This window comes from Aulostomus chinensis, chromosome 20 (assembly GCF_037954235.1).
Source record: "Aulostomus chinensis isolate RoL2024-O1b breed Wild chromosome 20, RoL_Achi_v1.0, whole genome shotgun sequence".
Lineage (NCBI taxonomy): Eukaryota > Metazoa > Chordata > Actinopteri > Syngnathiformes > Aulostomidae > Aulostomus > Aulostomus chinensis.
This window is the reverse complement of record NC_141339.1, coordinates 8,999,551-9,022,355: the sequence shown is the minus strand read 5'-3', so window position 1 is coordinate 9,022,355 and position 22,805 is coordinate 8,999,551. Positions and strand designations below refer to the sequence as shown.

At 37.5% G+C, this 22,805-nt stretch overlaps 1 protein-coding gene across 1 annotated transcript; it reads left to right on the top strand.

Annotated features, from left to right (window-relative positions):
- Window positions 1-485: 485 nt before the first annotated feature.
- nudt14 (nudix (nucleoside diphosphate linked moiety X)-type motif 14) lies at window positions 486-22,218 on the top strand. Its single transcript, XM_086190233.1, has 5 exons — window positions 486-637; window positions 8,019-8,062; window positions 12,495-12,559; window positions 13,985-14,279; window positions 16,576-22,218. The coding sequence occupies exons 1-5, from the start codon at window positions 557-559 to the stop codon at window positions 16,823-16,825; spliced, it is 735 nt and encodes a 244-aa protein (XP_086046359.1). The 5' UTR covers window positions 486-556; the 3' UTR covers window positions 16,826-22,218.
- Window positions 22,219-22,805: the final 587 nt, after the last annotated feature.

The following is a 22,805-nucleotide window of genomic DNA, read 5'->3' as shown; positions in this document are numbered from 1 at the left end:
TAGATGCCTTTAATAATTTGGTGAGTTTTATGTGAAAGTTGTGAATATGTGCACAGAGGTTAAGTTGAGTAAGTTAAAAAAAATAGCATGCAAAAGTAAGTCGATGAATAGTTTGAATGCAATAGCATGTGTGCATTTAGATTGTTGTTCGATTATAAAACAATTTATGTACAGTTATGATCCTACTGTAGAATTATTTGGGTCAGTCTACACAAAATGTGAGGAGCAAATCACAAGTGCGAAGATGCTATCTGAGTGGTGGTGTGGAGTTCAGAGAATCCCAGCGTCAATAAAATAGTGCTTTATACGAAAAGTAAATACGTCTTTACATAAAAAAACCCATAACAAATCAATAAAAATGTATGAAGAAGCTATTTGTATTGTACCCTTGTGTCAAAATCCTTGGATGCACATTTGCACCCTTCCATGGTCCCTGTCATGCTCCTGTCCGACTGTCCTGTCCTCTGCGGGCTTCCGTAGGAATTCCTTCACTGTCAGTTTGTTTGCGGTGACAGACAAGCATCCCTGAGCCCCAATCCAGCTCCAGCTCTAAACTATGGAAGAGATTAACAACATTGAAGTCGTTCCGTGCACAGACTCCGACTACCTGAAACCGTTCAGGGTGCACTATAACCAGGTGAGAGATTTCTGCCAAACGGTGGACGAGAGGCTGCTGGATGCTGCGGGTTAGCCCAACCCCCCCATTCATTTGGTAGCTAGCAAAACAGGAAAGCTAAGCTGACCTTAAACACAGGCGCTAGTAGCAACAATTGGCACTACTTTACCATGTCGTCTAAACTGTTGTGGTCGGTGTGTTTTCTCGTACATTATGGCAACAGTTACCTCAGTGTTTGTTGTGAAACCCGACAGCCAAGAGATTGCTTGAAGCTAACATGCTAACGGTAGCTTGCTGCAGAGGTTTCTTTTTTGGTTGAGCATCGACGTTAGCACATGCTTTAAATTAGGAGGTTTATATAATTCGATTTAGCAGTGTTTCGTGTCAAAAACTTTTTTACCAATTAGTAGCTGCTTGTCAGGTGAGAAGTGTTAGTCTCATATTGAATGATGTAAATGAAGTCTGGTCGGTGAGGGGGCTGTAGGTCAGCTAGGGGTCTTCCAGTGTAGTTCACACTGAGTTTAATTGACAGTTTTTATTGTAATTACATTGCTGAAAATACGCTTAACTTTACTTTATATCATAAGTACAGGTTCAGGATCTAATAGGAACCTCTGCAGGGAAACACATACTGCAATGTATTTTCTTCAAGTAGTTAACAAATATTTCTGCTTACAGATTGGATGATTAACTTCCAACTAAATCAAGTTGTCATTTCAACATTACTATATATAGTCACTTTATTATTCTTTAAAAAAAAATGTACGAAACACAAAACAAGCCATGGCGTGTGATAACATAAAGAAATACGAGTGATTCATAGTTAATCTATTGCAGTATTTATGTGTTAGCACTGAATTTATTTAACACTGAGTTGTCTGTTGGGGTTATGGAACCAGATGTGCATAATCTATGTATTTGGCTGCTTATCCAGGTTAGTTCTTGAACATCTGCAGCAGTATGAGATTACATGGGAACATGTAGTTGCAGAAAATATCACTGTATACTGACTTGTGCAATTATTATCATTCTTATCAGTTAAACAAAAAGTTAAACTCATTCTGCTAGCACATTCAGGCTGTTAAATTTATTACTATACATAGACAGTAATTGAAGGACCACATTATTTCCAGAGTTTCTGTGAAATGACAGCGTTTAGCTATGCTGATTTAGCAGTAAGCTCCAGAAATTTTTTTCTAATTTAGTGTAACTTCCTGGTTGCTGTCCACTTTTAACTTATTATAATACCATTTGTAGCCAAAATCTCAGTGACTCTACATCAATCTACACATATGTACATTGAAGTCAAAAGCTGTGTTTCCTCATGTTAGCTGGCTCAGTGTTAAGAAAAATATAATCATTATATTGCTTGATGTATCTACTAGAAGTTAACCATGATAAAAAATTTTGTATTTAATGGCCAACACTACTGATTAACAGTGAAAAGTAATCTTCATGTAATTAAACATAGAATGTGCCAATTTTGTAGCCAGGTAGAAGTGGAAATTTGCCGTCTTGAAATGGAGGGGTAATATTCCTCTTTTCAAAAAAGCCGCCACTTGTGTGGGTGTTAACATCTTGACGGGACGTGCAGCATGAAGTTGCACATGAACCGTAGCTTACAACATATGCTTTAGCTGAATGGCTTGCCCCCCAAATGGCTTCAAGTGCACCTGACTGGAGTATGCAGATCGGAGTTGGGCTAAATGTGGGCGGGGCTAAACATTTGACTCCGTGGTTCAGATGGTTAGGTTAAGACATGACATTGAGAGAGGTTAGGTGTAGGGTCCTAAATGTGGTCGCGGCTAAACATTTGACTCTGCGGTTCCAAATGATAATGTTTAGGCATTTGATCGAAAGAGTTGTTTAGGCATTGGTTCTGAATGGTTGCAGCAAGTGTGCAGAATCAAACATTTAGCTCCACCCACGTTGAGCCACTCCTCGATCAGGTGTCAAGGCTTACTCAATGGCTTGGCAAACCTCTTAGTGTTCCAGTCCAACCTTTCTCTGCCGCTGCTGTTGTGGTCACAGACCGGGTGGTACTTTTTTCTTAAGTTTTTCAACTTGCTGGTGACCCTTTTCTGTCATCTGGAGATAGTCACATCGACCAAGCTCCTCTGCGACCTTTTTGTACAACAAGCCATCCTTCACAGTCCTGTGAGGTGGTTATCCGCGGTCCTCTCGGCAGTGAAGGTGAGCAGCTCCCTGATCTCAGCGGCTCCTTGGTTGCTCATCTTGCCGAAGTGCTGAGCTGACTGTCACGCAGCAGTTTGTCACACGACCAGCTGGCACATTGATTGGTTGGATTTACATAGCAATGAAGGTGGCAATAAGTGTACCCTTGGAGGAGGACTATTGCCGTGCCAACATTGACCCCCAATTTGCCACACCCTGTCTCGGACTGAGCCGCAAAAAAAAAAGAAAAGGGAATTGCAGTTACATTTGACACCCTTAATTACAAAGTGATATGAGGCAGACCATATCTTGAAGCCGTATCCTTCAATTAGATTACATTATAGTTTATTTATCTCACATGGTAATGCTCCGTCACAGTTTTACATCTGTTGCACAGTGAATGTTGAATTGAATGTTAGAATGTTACATCACTGTCCCACTATGTTTTAGAAATATGGTGGGTGCATATTAACCCCAAATGTTAGAGCTCTATTCTAGGTTCTAAAATAACAAGTATTTCTTTTACTCAGTTATGTAGCAGGCTTCCTTCTAATGTGTAAAACCCTAATGGGTAAAACCAGAGTACTTTCATTGTAGCAAAAGACCTATTGTGTTGAAATGCATTTAAAAAAAAAACAGGAAAAACTTGACATCCTTATTATGTATGGAGCTATAGATATGATATGAGGATGTTATACAAACTGTGCTGATGATGATTGTTTCTTTCAAAAAGAAGTTTTTGTCCACTATAAAAGGCCTCTAACAAATGGGGAATGCTCTGAGATCAGAGGTCAAAGAGCTTTAAAAGTTTTTTACCGATGTATGATTTTAAGTGACTAAACTTAGAGAAACTGTGACTGGTTCACATGTAGTTTGAAGGAGTGCCTTTGTAGTTGTGCCTTCATCTTCCAAGCTCAATTTCCATGGTACTTATGGTGAGGGTAGGTCACTGAGGAGTTTTGACCATTTGGGGTTCACACCTGTGACAGGGGAGGGGGGTTAAGCTTGTCTAGAGAATGGCGGAACAGCTAATATAGCAGATGGGCAACAAAAGATATTATGGCAGAGGACTTTCCTCTCTCCTCTGTCCTCCCTTGTCATCCTCGTCAACCCTTGAGCAGATCACGATTGGCTGTTCAGGGACTCCCCACAAAGGCTTTTTAGTCTCACTGAGGGAGTATCTTCCCCAAAGCTTTTATATTCCCCAGCATATCTGCAACCTCGCTGTGGTCCCTCACACAAATATCCTGGTGCACATAAGAACACTAATAGCTTTTAAATATGTTGGTCCAAGAGGATCTTTTCATCAATATTGTTTATTGCTGTTTTGTCTCCTGTCCCTCACATCTCTACAAAGCAGGTTATTGTCTGTTGTTGACTTTGGGAAATGACTCTTACCTTTGTTGCCTTGTGCTTCTATTCCATCACAAGTTGCTACTTCAGGCAGCCTAACTACCTTCATTTATTCATTATAATGATTTGAATTATTCATCATCATGTGTTGCATACAGCCTGTGGCTTCTCAGTCTTTCAATGAATGCAGCATCCACTGTCATTTTAAAACACATTTTCTCACATAATCTGCTATGTATCAGCTTGAATTGAACTTAAATTTTACCTGTTAAATGACTATTATATTATTTGTGAATGTGCCCTTGTTAGTGGGTAGCAAAGTGTTTGCATATATTAAAACTATGAGCTACAGCCTGGTTTTGTTGTAAAAAAAAAAACTCTGTTTAAATTGAAGATTACGAGTGAATTGAGATCTAAAATATAAAGAATTATTTGTTGAAAATTGAAAGCCTTCACACAGGACATATGAAACAAATACACAGAATTTCAATGGAAAAAATATGTTGGGAAAACCATACTAATTATCTGCAGAAATTTTGTTTGCGCGCTCTCTGCAATTGGGCCAAGTTAAGAGGGGAACCCCTCCATCTGTGAGTGGTGACAGGATACTAGAGGGAATGCCTGTGTTTGTGTGTTTTCCTCTGTAGTGACACGTTCATGATGGGTAGTTTTGAGGTTGCTGTAGAGAAATTGTGATATCTTTAAGGTATTTCAGACATCAGTTAAGATCTGATTGATTTAAACCAACCACATTAATCAAGGTTGTTAGAACTGATATCTTTTGTGTTGTTGATGCCAGTGTTTTTCAAAACACGAGCAAATTTCCTGAATCCTTCAACTCCAAAACAAAACAGGTGAAAGATTTTTGCACCTTCTGATAATTTTTTTATGATAATTTAAAAAATAGAATTAAAAAAAAACTAGTACATCACGTTAAAATTGTTAAATGAGAAATGGTGTGTCCCTAGCACTGAAAATTTATGGAGCATTTTGTTATGTGTGTTACGTGTAAAGCTGGGCTTGTCAGAAATTTAGGGTGGCCAACTTCATGCTCTTGTTCAATGGCAGAGGCACCGGGCATTTCCCCCAATTCAGTGCCGCCCGCATCAGAGGGTTGAAACTTTGGCTTCCACAACCACTTCTTTAACAGCAATGCATTCATTTTCAACAACTGCTTTCTTCTTCTCATTTTCTTCAACATTGGTCAGAAGGCGTACGGCGGGTGCCCACAAGCTGTGCTCTGTGAGCCCTCAGGTCGTGGTATGATGATTGTGTGCAAATGAACCATGAGCTTTGGCTTTATATCTCAATCGATTTACTCATATCATGTGAGCTGGAATTGAACAACATTTCTAAAATCCTACCTGCCCAGTTTAAGGTGTTGTTGCTGAATGTTTCACAATTATCAAATCATTATCAAATGAGTAATCTTTTATTAAAAAAAAAAAGACTACCTTTCCTCTCCTAACTTCAACCTCCTTCCACCCATATTTGTAGTGTTTGAAGCGTTAATACAGATCCATCACATCTGTTTATTTGATCAGTTATAGAGGCATGCTGCAGATTGTTAAATGAAGCTTATGAGCTGATAAACCAATTTAAGAGATATTTTGACTCTGAATTCCTAAAGACTATTTTGATTTCCTTGAACATGACATTTTGGCTGGGTTACAGACACTGATGTTAGTTAAGTCTTTCTTCAATTCATAATTTTTTTTCTAATGTACTGTTTTTGTACATTTCACTGGCTGTAATAAATTATTCATATATATATATATTCAGCAGTTGTAATTATATACTTTTTTTTAAAAGTAGTATGAAAATTTTAACCCAAGAGACTTCTTTGAAAGAAATCTGTCTTCCTTTCTAGTGTACCTGATTTACTTTAAATAGAAATAGAAAAGTTTGTAATCTAGCAAAGTTTCAGATCCTAATTCAAGCTTTGTTGTCACATCATCCGCTTTATCTGCTTTACCTTTATCATTGTCTGATCAGTCCTATTAGCTTGCGATCCCACCTCCTTCCACTTCTTTGGTGGTACTGAAACCTTATCATCACTCTTGTATCGGAGCTGAAATAAGCCTGAAGCTGTCATCGCTGCGTCTGAAAGCTTGTGGGTGGCGAGTAGGTGTAGCCTTAAATTGAATCAAGTCTACAGGCAGAGAAAATGTAGGCCAACTTTACTGTATTAATACAACATATGACACGGAGATATTAGCATTCCAGTTTAATTCATATTTGCTGTGTATGTGAAAAATAAAGGAGTACATTTGATTACATCTACGTGATACTGAATTGCTGGTAATATTCTTTTTTTCTCCAATTCTGTCCATGGAAATCCCCCCATTTGTTCATATTGAAGGGGTCAGAAATATGTTAATGTGTTGATGGAAATACAGTTACTAACAATACACAAGGTTGGTGTTCCTGTGTGGGCGTTTCCATGTGATTGAGTGAACTAAAATGAGCAGCAGCTTTTAGAACCTGTGGTTTTCATTTGACAGGTGTGGCAAGATTCATTTACACAAACAACACACACACACACGCACACACACTGATATTTGATGTGTATGAGTGATGAATTTCATTTCATTTCACTTCCTCCATCCTGTAAGTAAATGCTAGAGTAATAATAAACTCAAACAGCTTACTTACCCCTTACATTTCTACTATGTGATGAACCAGTGCTTGGGATCGTCTGCAAAGGTATGTCAGTTCCTGGATATTCAAGTTATATTGGTTGTCCATAAGCCAAAATACCTGTAATTAACTCTTTTGTGTTGGTCAAACGCCTGGCGTGGCAGTTTGATTATCATCGCCCTGCTGAAGACATGTAATGCTGCACATCCTGTTGATGTGGTGATGTAACCACAGTGATTTAGCGTGTGTTATTGTGAAGGCTACATATCTTAGAAGTCACCTACAGTCATCCGTTTTAGTTGATGAGTAAAAAATTGTTATTATGAAGTACAAGGTGCGGATGGTTTTGTTGTGTGTTGTTTGGATATTCACCATTGTTGTAGGGGAGCTGATTGTTTTTTTTTCATTCGTAAATCACAGATTTGTCAGACTTTTTGAATCAATACTGCATGATTTGGTGAAAAAAGTCATTCTTTTATCATATAAAGTATTGTGACTTTTCATGCGGATCAAACACCAGTTACTTAAAATGAAATGTAATTTACATTTACTACCATAAAAAAATCTATTGTGCAGTTCTGTTTTTAAAAATACCAGTGTTTTACAATATTGCGTGTGTAATTTGAAATTCCCCGCAAGGGATAATAAAGTAGTCCGAATCCTGAAATTAACTAAAGACAATTAACAAACAGTAAGCACAATCAACAAATATTCTTTTCCAAAAATAAAGCCGATTTTGCAACATTGTGTTGAATTGTGATTGCGCTTCAATTAATCTTGTAGCATTAGTTTGATTATTCTCTTAAAAATCACATATTACAAACTGAGAGTTAAGCTGTCATTATTTTAAAGTTCACAAGAAGGAAAAACAGTACAACTAGAAACATCTGTTACAGGATTATTAATTTGATAAACACATGATCAAAATCCCTCTGCAGTACAAAATAGATGAAGACACATTGAATACAATGTAAAATGTCACCAAATGACAAACAAAGGTATTTCCTGATGGGGTTTTTCAGATGGCTCTCCATCTCTATCGACCTACATTTAATTAGACAACTCCTGCCTGTCATGCATGAAGGCAGACGTTCAAATGGATGCTTTAATGAATGTAGAATATCTTTTTGATGGTCCAGAAGTGCATCCTACTTAAACACAGTGTTACACATTGCAACAATCTTGCTTTTCTTGCATTTACTCTCTCATTTGTATTTGTCTTCTTCCTTTACAGAATGGCACAAAAAAATCCTGGGACTTCATGAGAACTCATGACAGGTAAATTGCTCTCTAATGTTGGATGAAAGCAATCCCTTCCCTCTGATTCTATATGTGCACAAGAAACACACATACGCTCAATGCAGCCAACGAAGCCTTCTACTATTTTATTTTTTTATTCCTCGCAGGAAGGAATAGAGAAAATTTTATTCTGGCTTTGAGTTAATTAACAGCACAGAATCAGTTATACACCATCACAGCTGACTTAACACATACCATTTCTGCTGCAGAAAGCCAGAATGCGATGTAGAAATCGCACGCGAGGGCAGAATTGGTTCTGCATAAACAAACAAGCCATAATAATGAGATTGAAAAATTAATCAAGAAGTTGATCGAAAGATAAGTATTTGCTAAGTGTTTCAATAATCAATTAGTTGATTGAGTCTTTTTTTTCTTCCAATCAATAATGACAAACATATTCTGGTTCCAGACTTAAGTAGAAGAATGTCTTGCTTTTTTGTCAGTTATGACAGAAAATTAGGACTCTTTGGACTTTTGAATGGATAAAAGAAGCAATTTAAACTTATCAATTTGGTCCCTGGGAAACTGTAATGAGCATTTGTCACATTTACTGTACATTTTATAAATTAAACTACTCATTGATTAATTGTTAAAATAATCATTGCAGTCCTTTCGTAATGATGTTGGGGCCATTGTTATAAGGTGCTTGTAGAATCTGTTCAAAAGGGGCATGACCTGTACGTACCCAAATCTTATGTCTACTCCCCATATTTTGCTTTTCATTGTGCAAGATCTTTTTTTCTGTCTGAATGATGCACGAATTACATTTATGTAATGACTGTCTTTCTTTCAGCAGTAGACACGTTTGGCAATTCTCAAAACTGTTTTTATTCCTTTATGCTGTTGCATCTCCACTGCCTGGAGGAAGGTCCAACAAAAACAGACCTTGTTTACTGGGAATTGGCGCCCCATTATTCTACTTTTTAACAGCTATAAACATCTGAGCTTCACAGGATGCTTTGCAAGAGAAATGTCACACATTTGTGTCAAAACCCCGGTTCTTTTGCCTGGGGAACTCTAATGCTCTGGGGTACGTCTCAGGTCATTTAAGCCCTCTTTCCTCCACTCCTGACCCCAAACAGAGGTCCATGTTTAAAATAGTACCGCTGAGAAAACCGCAGTAAACCTCAAACCAGTACTTCCGAGAGGAAATTGCCCATGGGAACATCCAGCTTGATCCCAGGTGGAAAAACTGCCCAAGTGTTATTCCCTCTTTGGCATGTAATGAATGGGCCAAAGATTGTTTTGCATTTTTGTTTAAGTGTGCACAACATTTTCGTCTCAGCAGGATTCATTTTTGTCAACACTAGTTTGCACATTTCAAGTGCATGAGCGAATAATGTGAAAGACAGATCTTTGGGCAATGCACTGTAAAATATCTCAACAGAGCAGGGTTATGACTATGAAACGGGTTGGTTACAGCCACCCTTACATAAGTATGGGTTAACTCAAGTGTATTTTTTGCCCATTTGCCTAATTTGCATAACACTACACACTCTGCTAATGACTAACTTGCAGCCGGAGGAAGAGGCTCAATGTGAGGTTATTTTATTCTGTGCGATGCTTCTCCTCAGTTAAACGGTAGCACTAGGTAGTAACCACCCGTTCTAATACCGCTACACCAAAATGTTGGCAATCAGTGTTCTAGAGAGTTAGGGATTCAAACAGCTAACTTGCTACATGTCTCCTCAATCAGAGCTTCTCCGTCTGGCATGTCTGACAACTTTGTTAGGACAGAGACCTGGTACCTGGAAGTGTGTCTCATTATTTTAAGTGGTTAGTTGATGGGTATCCGTGTTCGGCTTTCAATGGCAAAATCAACCCAAATTTACATTGTGAAATGAAAAATAATCCCTTGCTGCAATGAAGTATTGGAATTGTTGTCCTAGGTGATCTTCAGAATTCTTTTGACCAGGACAAATCAGATCAAGCTCCCTTGGAACAAACATATACAGAGGTCTTCACCTTAGAATAACTTCCTGACAGTCTGAAATGGATAATCAACTGTTTGTTTTCTTTTGTACACCAAAGACTAGAGCAATGAAGCCAACAAAACTATCTAATTACTGGACACTGTCCCATTGGCTGTGCCCCGCATCCTTAAAAGTTGAAACAGAATTAGAGTAAAACAATTATACTACTATTATTTAACATTTACTTTACTAAATGCCGAAAATGCAGGAATCAAAAGCTGTCCTGAGGGACAAAGTGATACTCCAAATCTACTGAAACACTTGTAGACTATGTGGGCGAATTCCTGTTGTGTTGTTATTTTGACACCTACTTGTTTAAGGTTGTACAAACATATTGGTGTCTGTTTATTACTGTTAATGTCACTTAACGAGATGCTGGAAAAATCTCAGCAATAAAAAAAAATCACTCAGATTTTTCTTTCTTGCAGCTCTGCTGGTTTTTCTTACATTTTATATTCCATTAGTATCCTCCATTGAGATTTTAGAGAAGCCTCAATGGCGTCTATGATGGCAGTAAGATTCATTAAACATAATATCTCCCTTCTTCTTTGGTTTGAGTGGGATATGCAAGATGAAATCTAAAACACCAGAACAAAAATGTCTGAATAACTTATCCAAGCTTTCTTGTGTGTTCCTAACAGATTTGAAAACCAAAGCAGTATATTTCAAGTCATAGGGAGATTTAGATCCCATAAGGTTCACAGAGACACCCGCCATCACCTTTAGACCTGCTCCTCAAATGAGCATATTGCAGATCCTCACTGATCAGCTTGAAGCCCACAGCACAGAGAGGGTAGTGAGTTTAACGGTGCATGTTAAGTCCTGAGAGTCTTGGTGTAAGCTTTAGAGCATTTTGACTGCGGGAAGCTGTAGAGGAACTGTAATGGTGTGGAACAGTACTGCAAGACCCGGACCTGCCTCGAGGGACAGCTTCCATGCCTTGGGCCAGCGTGTATGTGTGTGTGTGTCCCACTTTTTTTTGCCTAGATCTGCTTGCTATATTATCTCATTCCTTCGTCTCTTCTGTCATGGTAATTTTTATGCTCAAAACTTTCTGTATTCCAGGTTGTTTTCAATTATCTCATTGCTTGCAAGACAGCTTAAGAAGAATTTAGATGATGAGGGTATTTTCAAGGGATTTTTTAACCATAACCTTAGGATCTGAAAAAGAAAGACACTTAGCCAATGTTGTTCTTGATTATTGATACTGGATTATATTTGCACCTTCAAAAAAGAACAGGGCGTTTTGGAGGTTTGTAGATGGCTAGGTTTAGACATGAGTCCCTGAATGCCATACTGTTGAACATGCCCTTTTCATTCATGAGGCTGAATATCTCCTCTCTTGTGGAATTGATTATTATATTTTTTTTTAACTTGCCATCATGAAGCCGAACATTGAGTAGGGAATCACAGAGCTCACTAGAAATGGAACATTTTTGATCCGTTACTCTCATATTCCAAGCTTGGATAAGTTACTTACAGTCTCCGGGTCCCGTTCACCATGGGAACGACAGGGCAGGGTTTCCTGCTACCTCAGACTCATCCGCTTTCCCAACACAGACCACAGGCCTGATGTCTCCAACGGCCTCACTCGAATCAACTCACACACCGCATTGAACCACCTGGGTGTTTGTAACTTTTGGGTATCCCTGGTTAATTGCAGTGCATGGATACTTAAAACTGGTGTTATCCTGGAGCAGAATGGGGTCTCATTTTTGAAACATTGTGTAGGAACCACAGCAAATATTTACATGTAGACCGAAGTCAGAATATGCCTTAGACTTGTTCTGATTGCGATACTAGTGTCAAAAATGGACCATGCTTCTTCCCTACAAGCTCAGGTATTTCTGACTAATATTCAGTGAATTTCCTGTACTGTGCGCATGCAGGTCTCCCCATACTGTTCCATATATAAACCACAATCAATTTGAAAATGTGTGTACATGGACAAACACATTCTTTTAATTAATATAAATCACTTCTTCCTCTTGAAAGGTGGGGTGTTGTGTGAACAGAATAGTTACAAAGGCGGATATTATAAAACCCAACCAAAAGGTGTATTTTGCTTTTCAAGTACTTCAGAATAGGTGTAATGTGCTTGAAGCTAATGGCTAACATGGCTAACAACATCTAAAGTAACAACCCAACAGCAAATTTTTCCAAAAATTTTTAGCTGCTGTTAGTCAGTTGCCATTAGCTTCACTCGTAATACACATGGCTGGCTCCTTCTGCATTCTAGGGTCACAAAGAAGGGATTTAAGAGAGGGAAAAATGTCGTAGTGGGCTCAACATCTACTGAAGTACTTGAAAGGCAAAAAGCATGTTTCAGGTGAAGAATCACTTTAAGACAAGACAACTTTTGATATTTCTGGGGGGAAAAAAAAACCGCTTCAACTATTTTATTTACTTAAAAGTTTTTTTTCCCCCCTTGTTTTCAGTGTATCAGTGCTGATCTTCAACACCACCTCTCACTGTTTTGTCCTTGTCAAGCAGTTCCGTCCAGGTGAGTTTTCTCTTCAATCTGTAAAACCACAGGAGCCAGCAGCTTTGTTGAGACCAATAGTATAGAGAGGAAGTAGACAACAGTACAGTGCAGTACAATTTTCATATCCTTCTTGTCACCATTCAAGATCTAGATTGTTTAATATCCTGTGGCCACTTTCACTAAAAAAGCAGTGCATTTCAATTCCTGTTTATTCAACTGGATCTTAGTAACAATACATAAATAGACTGTGAGAGGCCCCATGAAGAAAGCAACCAAGCGTCCTTTGTTAGAAGTCGCCAGGGAAAGTTCCACGCTACAGTTTGCTAAATTCAAGGAAGTCTGGGCTTTGATATATGCTTTTTCTTTTCTCTCTTATTGCTATTGGGAAACAAACTTATCAGAATGAAATCAAGCAAGTCTACGTAGCATTTATTTTTAAGCTGGGAAGTGCATTACTTCCATGAGAACTTGTCTGTTATCATTAATTTTGATAATTCATTTTTTAAGTTGAGGTTTTGTGCGGCTGATATTAAAAAAGCAAATTTTTTGCACAGATTTTGTATCTAATTGATAAGATTTGAAATATAATTGAGGATAGTTTCAGAAAATTTTGAAAAAAAATTTCCCTTTTGCTTTTCTTATGATTAGAATCAAAGTGCATGCAACATTATAACAAATTTACACACTTTTGGAAAAGATAAATGTAAATATAATCTGAGAAGGTTTGAAAAATGATCAAGACTAGTTTTCTACTAAATAGGTTGGCACTGGAAGTCCTAAATCCCTCGAATAAGTTGCTGTTGAACGTGTGGTTCTCTCATCTCAAAGTCGATGTTTTTTTTGTTTTTTTTTATATGTTACGGCAAAAAGTAAGGTCAGTGGTTCCCACTAGCTTTATATATTTTAATGTTTTACTCTTTGGCATAAAATGTGCCAGTAAATGCCGCAGTTGTGAATTTCCAAACTCAGATATCTTAAAAAAAGCAGGGGATAGCAGAACATGTAGCTAAACAAGTGATTAAGTGGCTAAACGAGACTACGGAGGTTGTTGGGGAAATTAAATGTCATCAGTCTGAAAACTGAATCAATGCGAAGGTAGTTTAGAGGATTTGAGTCTGGCATTTGTGGTGTAGTTTGTTCATAACATTGGTTTATTTATTTGCTTGCTTATTTTCAACAGTAATCCCATTGACATTTTGTAGATGGAACCCTTGACAAAGCTTTCAGTGTTGGTCTTTACAAAATACAATTCCACAGATCTCTTTCAGAGACTGCAACTACTTACTAAATATCTGGATATTGATCATAATAATTTAGGAGATTGATACTTGTATATTGTCAGTACACTGCTTCCTAAATCAATAGAATTGAATAAGAGGAAACTGCATTAAAGCGTCAAAGTTATGGTATGTGCGTGATGTCTTTTGTGTCCTCCATCTCCAGCGGTATACATGTGTGAGTGGGAAAGGACCAAGTCACAGCCACATCAGTCTGCTGAGAAAACCGAGGAGGGTGCCATAGAAACCACCACCCCTGAGACTCAGGAGGGCCAGTCAGTCACAGAGGGAGAGAGCTGTTCTCCGTGGCCCCCGGCCTCAGCGGGGGTTACCTACGAGCTCTGTGCTGGGCTTGTGGACAAACCTGACCTCTCTTTGGAGGAAATTGCCAGACAGGAGGTGCTGGAGGAGTGTGGCTACGATGTGCCTGCTTCTAAACTGAAGAGGATCACATCCTACAGGTTAGTTTGTGTCCTCAATGTTTCGAGGTAACATGTCAGGTATTAGCACAAGAAAGTTAAATATAATGTTTTCATTGCCTCTTTTACCTCTTGTGCTAAATATCTGCTTTAGTCACTCCCTCTGGATTTAATAGCCCTTAAGAATTAATTTCCCTTTGTCCTATTTAGTAAAAGTAACCTGGATTTGCAGTTTTGTTTTTTTTATTTTGACATATTGGTGTGACATTCATTTCCAGGTAACAATATAAATGTCTTATACCTCTAGAGACATTGTTACAGAGAAATAGCTTCAAAATTTGTTGCAATCACTGACGACACCAACGCTGCGTATTTTGTTCTGCCCAAATGACCACATTAGGGCAAATCAAATTGTACACCCCTTACTTTCTGCAAAAACAATTTATTCCTCACACACAACACCCACTCAAGATCCTGTTTTATATTAGGAATACATGCCAAAAAATTTGCCTTAGGCAGGATCAGTAGAGCAGTCCTGATTGTTTCATATCCAAAAGATCAATTGTGGGAGAAGAATCACTCTGAAATGGAGATCTGATATTGTATCGTAACTCATGCATGTATATTAAAGAGTTCAGTTTGGAAAACCTGAATTAAAAAAAGAAACGACAACAAAAAATCAATGACGGGAAGGTTTTTGGAGCAAATCCATTGATGTTGGTAGATGTAAAGCTAAGAGTAGAAACTTCAAGGTTCAGGTATTTGAAGGAGGAACGAGCAGTCGGTGAAACATCCCATCTTTTTCAGCATACTTGTAACAAGCTACAGCTAGATGCAACATTAAAAGCTGCCAGGAAAGAAAACAGTCCCACATCAGACAGCACCACCTGTCCAAACTTTGTCTGACAGCTCTCACAGTTTTGCTTTTGATTTGACTTGCACACCTCCAGCTTTGTTGGTGGTGTCTATGGTCATTGCTTTATGTGGGCTGTTTCCATTTTATTGATGGATATCACCTTAACCCTAATGACCCCTATGAGGGTGGTTTTGACTCAAGCGCAGGAAATTGTGAAGTTGTGTTAATAACAGGCAGCCCTACTATGTCACAGCCCTGTGGTGTAGAGAAATGTAGTCTGTTTTGAATAGCAGGCAAATTCCTCTTGAATATTTACTTTTATTTTGTTTTTATTGCATATTATCAAAAAATGGAAATACACAAACCAGCCTAGAACCCCCCTCTTCTTCTCTGAATAGAGTGGTGTGGAAATATGTTGTGTTACTGATGAGTCAAGCCTCCTTATATTCCAAAACAGACATATTTAATAAACCCATGGGTACCTAGTATTTAACATATACCTTGCTTCCCCAGTCCTTGTTGCACACATGGTTGTGGCAGATAAGTATTTAGGGGGAACACCTGGACTGATTTTTGTAATGTTTTTGCTAACAGGTTCTCCTGCATCCACAATCAGGCCAATCAATGGCAACAGATCACATGGTTGAAGGAGCGGAACTGTTTGAAACAAACAAACAACAACAACAACAACAATCGCAGGCCTGATCTGAACAGTTAAAACAGCACAGTTGAAATGCACCTGAAACAGCTTCTCTGTTGACTGACATGCTTGTGGGATTACAGCATTTTCTGTACAGACCGCTACATTTATATTCCTAAATAAATTATCTTCATTTTACTCAATGCCCTTAGAGTGGTAGATTGGAAACAAATATGGTTTTATGTTTCACAAAGTACACACAATACTATCAATCAAGCCAATATGTTTATATTAATAGAATGAAACTTTAAAAATGTAAATGGCAGTTATCATAAATGAAGGTTATAAAATTAATGACCTTTACATATCCTGACTCTTTTTCATTTTAAATGAAAATCGAACAAACCTTGACCTTAAAATGGAATGTTCAAGGATTTGGTGAATTGTGACACCTCTAACACTTACATGTACCTGAATTACTGAGAATCTCCATCAACAAACATGTCGGGGAACAAAGAAGAACGATAAATCTTAGTTGTTTTGATGCGGAAGTTAAAAAAAAAAACTAAAAGAGATATTAATTTGCGAATATGATCTTTCTAAACAAAATTATCATACACTTTTCTTTGACACAGCTTAATTTCTGCAATAATCAAACGATTAAAAGAAGTCTCCTTGGATTGTGGTTGAGGGAGCGGCGATGCTTAAGGCCTGTATAGCCTAACAATATACATCATCCCCACAGCTCTCGAGTAGCACAAGTAATGTAACACATGGAGAATCCTTGTTAAATGCAAATATAAAATACATTTTGATTGTACTTGAAATTGTCTTCTCACCAGGTCGGGGGTTGGAGTAACAGGTGCCAAGCAGACCATGTTTTACGCTGAGGTGTCTGATGACAACTGTGTGAGTGCAGGTGGAGGTGAGCCACGGGAAGGAGAGCTTATCGAGGTGGTCAAAGTCCCTCTTCACGAGGCCATGACGTTTGCTTACAATGAGCGCATACCCAAAACCATGGGTGTCATATTTAGTTTCATCTGGTTCCACAATAACATGTCTCCCAAGTACAAGATCTCCACCAATGTGTAACTACTGTTAACCAAACCCCTTAATACCGCTTTTCCTGAAATTCAATCCAACACTGGCCCAGCACTTCCCACTCATGGCTCTTTATCCTTTATTGCCTTTTTGCTTATTGGTACATGATGAAGGGTGGGCCCTCTATCTTGTTGCCAGCAGGTACCTTTTAAGTTTTGTCCTGTTTCACTTTGAAAACTTAAAACTTTTCCTAAAAACAAATTGCCATAGCTGGTTGTCACTGGCACTTTTTCTTGTCTTATTTTTGTCAAATGATACGTTTTTCTTTGTTTTTTTTCTGTACTGTGCCATCTGTTATAAATGGCTACGTATCATCGATTTTATTTGCCTGCCCCTGAGTAAAGAAATACTCCACTGCTTTCATTATGGATGTTGAATGTGAACACACATTTTACAGAAGCAAAAAATATTTCTGAGAATCACTCATGTTCTAACTTATGTCATTCCTACGATGCGCAGTATTCCACGCCTTCATGCTAACTAGCCTTGTGGTTAGCTTCATTCAGCCGACATTTTATCAAAATATGCATGGAGATTATTACATTTACTAAAATAATAGCCAAAAGGTAAACCTTCCTACTGATCATAACGTCAGCCATAAAAACACAAAAATGAGGTGAAATAAAGTCAGTGGAGTATTCCTTTAAGCCCTGATCCAGTAATGCAAAAACTATGCTAGTCATTGGTGGAGCCTTGAAACAAACAAGGTGATGGGTGTGTTTTAACCACCACTTGTTCAGGCATGCCTCAATTTATTTGTCTGATGCACAACCTTAAAGCAATACTTCTCACATGACCCCAAGATAAACACCCCACAAAATCTTGATTTTCATTTGAAATCGTAGGAAACATTAGGAGATCTAATTCTAAAACTGTTAACAGAGAAAAAGCATACACCTACCTCTGCACTGAGGGCCTGTTATCTGTTCTCAGTCCTGATTCTATATTTAGTGAGTTGAAGACAGAACACACTCAAATTTGCTTGGACTGACATCTTCACATATAAACTGAGATATAAAGCTGCAGTAGGGTACCATTCATCTTCAGATTTTTAGAGCCTAAAATGTCAGTGGCTCATTGTAAACCCTTTTGAAAAAGACTTGACTTTAACGTAGTTGTGCAGTTATTTTCATTTTATAGTATATATTTGTAAATTTTGCCTGAGATGAAGACAGACTGGAAATCCAGTCTATAAGGTACAATGGGTTTTCATGACAATCTATTTTTAAAGCAAATCATCACCCAAAGACTGTATTTTGACTTTCAATTCACAAATAGGTGTCTTGAGCTCACAAAGGTATTTTTACCACCTGCAACACTTCTCTGTGACAACAGAATGCAGAAAGATATCTCTCTCTCTCTCTCTCTCTATATGTATATATATATATATATAGATAGATAGATAGATAGATTCATATGTCCATGAAAAACCTTGAATTTGGAAAATGCACTCTCAATTCATTGAAGACTGAAGAAAAAAATACCCCCTGTTGCTATTTCAGTGCATTGATACTGCTTATATTGTCCAGCCATAAGCTCATTGATTCACAAACACTTGGAATTGAGCCACAAATAAATACATAAATAAATTTCCAGGAGTTAAGCCCGCTGGCGTTATTAAGTTGTTAGTTATCTTTGTTTCTAGCTCTGAATCACAAAGATGTGGACTATACTGGACGAAGCAGAGAGTTTGGAAACAGACATTTTTAAGCTTTTGTTCTGTTGTTGTTGTTATTTTGCAGTAGCTGTTGTAAGCTGTCTCCCTCCATTAGCTTGGAACTAAATATACTTGGCTGGCTCTCTCTGTATTCTGTGCTGAGCTGAAGACACCTATTTGTTCGTACTTGAAAAATGAAAATGGCCACTTCAGACACGGCCATGTATCACCTTAACGGTTCATTTTATACTTAGCTGGGGTTACATTTGAAAAACCACGATGGATATTTTGAAAGAGGCCACCCATCGAACAGATTGCCTTTGATCATAAGTCATTCAAGAGGTCGAGTGCAGTAAAAATGATCAAATAAAATAGCCCTGCCACTCTTGTGTGATATCCATTAACACACACACACACACACCCCTAATCTCATAAAGTGACATCAGTTTGCCAAAATCTCAGGTCCAAGTAGGGAAATTCATATTCAGGGAGAATCTCTGGATGTGACGACGACCAGCATTTTATTATATTCTAATATTTCAAAATCACTCTCAGCTTGCCTAACTATAGACCACAAAGTTCCTGCTTTTGTTTTTACTATGTTAGTATTTTTCTTCATTTGAAAAAGGGCTGGTACTTCATTTATTATTTCATATGTGAAAAGGAATAACCCTGCTCCCCTGCACATACACATCTTGTACTTTTTATGAGCATATGCAAGTCTTAGAGCAGAGCAGTTACTTTAAAACAAAACAATTCAAGCAGATAACACAACTCCTAGTCATACATTACCACAATCGGATAATAAAAGAACGACTTTGGCAGATCTTATGCTGCTGAATTCAGTTTTCAAAGTTGGAAAATGTGTCTGACGTTAAGTCTTGAGTGGCATCTGAGTTTTTTTTTTTTAACTTGAACTATGAAAAATAATATGGTGTTTATTGATATCATTTGCATGTAAAAAAAAAAAATTACAGTCAAAAGTAAAATGAGAAAAATGTCTTTTCAAACCAAAACAAATAGACTCCACCCTGATGAAGAGATATTCCATTCTCTGTGGTTGGAGTAAAGACATGAATATGAGAATTTCATTTACTCTTGTAGGTTTTTTTGGTGGATCAGTTGACAATCAATATTTACCCATACAACTTTGTATTATGTACTCCTCAGTATTGACACACATCATATAACTACAGGCATTGTCACTCCAGTGTCACACTAAATCTGTATCTCCATCCATACAATATAGCCATATTTATCACTTCCTCTACTATCTTTGTCCACCAGAAATCATTCCTTGATGCAGGAATGTGTAGTTTGCTGGAATTATTTTCTCCTCTCCTCTTTTGGTAAAGAAAAGATACTTTGATGATGTTATTCTTGAAATTAAGTCAGTCTCTGAGAATTATTGATGCCCTCAGCCTGTCAGATTTTTGGTGTGTCATTTCAAACGTATACAAACAACCTTAACAATCAGGCTAAGTTTTAAACAAAAAGACTCTTTCTGTACTCTCTCCTCTTCCATGTGACAATCTTTTTAAGTCATAATCTGAGTGGATCTACACACTTTTGAAAGCAGTCAAATTGAGACCATCAGTGAACAATTTCTAATGGTGCTTTCAGTTTTCCATCACTTAGCTGTCTAGGTCTTGATTTGAAATTTCAAATCGGTTCACCGTAACCGTCACATTTCTCATCGATAATTTTTTTTTTTTTTGTATGTTCAACATAATCTTAGTTTGTTGAAGTAAGGCTATCCGTTTGTGATGTTGGTTTGGCATGAAATATGACCCAAAAAAACCCCAAACAAAACAAATTTATCTTTTATGTCACTTTATGTGCCTGTTTTTTTTTCTCTAGTATTTGGCAGAAAATAATTATCTGACAGCCAAGTAAATTCAGTGAACATTAAAGCAGACTGGAGGTTTCGTTACGTACTGATGTACTAGTAAAATATACAACATGTAATATTAATTAAAAAAAAAAGTTTTGTATTTTTTTTGTTGCCCAAAAAGAGACAAAGTACATCTTAAACAAAATCTAAGATTAATTGGATTGATTATTGGTTCAAATAATTAACATCAGCAGGAATTCATTATGAATTCTTTTTGCCATATTAATCATGAAGTTCAGACTCTGACTCGTACTACAATTTGGGATTTGGGAACAGAAGAATAAGTTGCAACTGCTGGTGTTGAACTGAGAATTCAAATTGCCAAAAGAAACCCAACCAGATCTTCAGGTTCAGCTGGTTCTGTCAGCTTCTCTATATAAACTAGGAAGTTATTTCCAGTGTGTGACACATTTAAATTCATGTTACTCAAATCTCACCCTTTGAACTACATTGTCAAACCAACAATTAATAATCTGATTTTTTTAAGGCTTAATTTTTCAGCTTTTAAAATGTGTCTGTTTATGATCATATTTAATTGAAAATGTATTTTCTCCATAAAGCACTTAACTTTTAAGTGTAAATTTGAACTGTGGATAGTATTTTTCCAATTAATTGTGATGGGAGCCATGTTAAAGTTGCCGATACTGTTGTTCTGCCAGAACGTCAGTCTCCCACTGCGACCTGCCTATAACCTTACCATCTGTGACTAAAAAGAGATGCACATTTTGGAGTGAGGTTGCAGATTGCGCCACCAGTAAGCCATAGAGTACTTCTATAAAAGATACAATACGATTTATATTTGAGGTAGGTTGTATAAGTTATTCTTGCCTATGCTGAATATGACCATTTGCTCAGCATTGGACATTTTCTACCTCCATCACTCAGGCACATAACAGAGGTATTGAGTGTGTGTTTGCTTTCTTTATAAGGCGGTGACATATCAGATTCTCAGCATCACATCAGAAATGTCACTCAGTGGTTGTGACAAAATTCACTGATAACAGTTTTCTAGATGTTCCCCCATGGCTATGCTGTAGTTGCTTCTTCAACTATGATCGTTTTGTTTTTCTTCTGTTAATGGTTTGTGCACTGTTTAACACTTTTTATTACTGTCTATTTCAGTGACCATGAACTGAAAACATCCTGAAATGTGTCTGTTTTTAAAGGTGCTATGTGTGGAATTCTCAACAAAAAAATAGACAGGTGTAGTGCTGTTAAATTATACATTGTAAAAAAGGATGTTGCAGTTAATTTACTAACTCTGGGCAGTGACTGAATATTTCCATGACTTATGAAAATGTAATGATTCACAAACTGTGGACTTCTTGATTTGGCAGTACTTGTTTTTGCTTGTTTTTTCAGCAAACTGATAGCTGGATGTGATGAGGCAACACAGAAAAGATAATCAAATTTAGTCATAGTGATGATGTGGCACACGTTATTCTATCAGAATATTTACTGGAAATCCTACACATAATACCTTTAAGTGAAATAAGTATTATGATTTGTCTCTAGGTAAATTTTGTCCAATTGTGATTTTTTTTCTGGTGTCTTACTCTGAATTTGTGTTTTTAAAAAGTATTTTCTGAAAAAAAATGCTGTTTTAATGAAATGATCATGTATTTTATGCTTTATCAAGAGTGTTAACTCATCGTGGGCAGTGTTTTTCAGTACATTTTCTTAATTTATGACCTGTTGTTAGAATATTGAACTTTGAAATCATGACACTTGGTACAAACATACAGTATATATTTAAATAGGATACTTTGCATGTGCACTAACTGTGGTGGATTAAACTGCATTAAATTGAAATAAAAGGGGTTGGAAGCCCAAAACATCACTTTCTTGCACAGTTCTTGCTTGCTTACCTTTCAGACACATTTCAAGAGGAGAGACAGTTTTCCAATTGGGATGAGGATGATGGGGTGGTAAGGGGCCTTTAAGATATATAAAGGGAGAGACTTGCTGGATTTACACAGTAGTTGTAATCTTGGACTATTCATAGCACTACTGTTGTTATACCAGTACACATGAACCAGACTGCCTTTGACATGGTATGTAGAAGTATGCCCTCTGACAGCTGGCTTTAACAAAACTTTTGTCTGGTTCAGGTTTGTATCACGTACCTCCACTTGAGCCAGGAGTGCTGTTGAACGGCGGACTTGAATTTAAATAATATTAAAGGAAAATGGGCGGATTTTCAGCTGTGCTTTTCTCCACATCTGCCCAGAAATATTGTAGGCTGAATACTTCTGTGGTGCGAACAAACACATGCAGAGCGTCTAGGCCATGTTGGGGCTGATTGAAGTGTAACCATGCTGACTAAACTGGCTAAACATATCAAAGGTATGTTAAACCAGCTTTGATAAGACTTAATTTTTGTTCTTGTAATTGTAAGGTCCAGCTCTAGTCGGGCTGAG

Bases quoted from the DNA above. Each gene is read 5' to 3' on its own strand.
- nudt14 (XM_086190233.1), top strand. From the start codon at position 557: ATGGAAGAGATTAACAACATTGAAGTCGTTCCGTGCACAGACTCCGAC. The intron at 12,560-13,984 runs GTGAGTTTTCTC...CTCCATCTCCAG, and splicing joins TGTCAAGCAGTTCCGTCCAG to CGGTATACATGTGTGAGTGG. The intron at 14,280-16,575 runs GTTAGTTTGTGT...TCTTCTCACCAG, and splicing joins AAGAGGATCACATCCTACAG to GTCGGGGGTTGGAGTAACAG.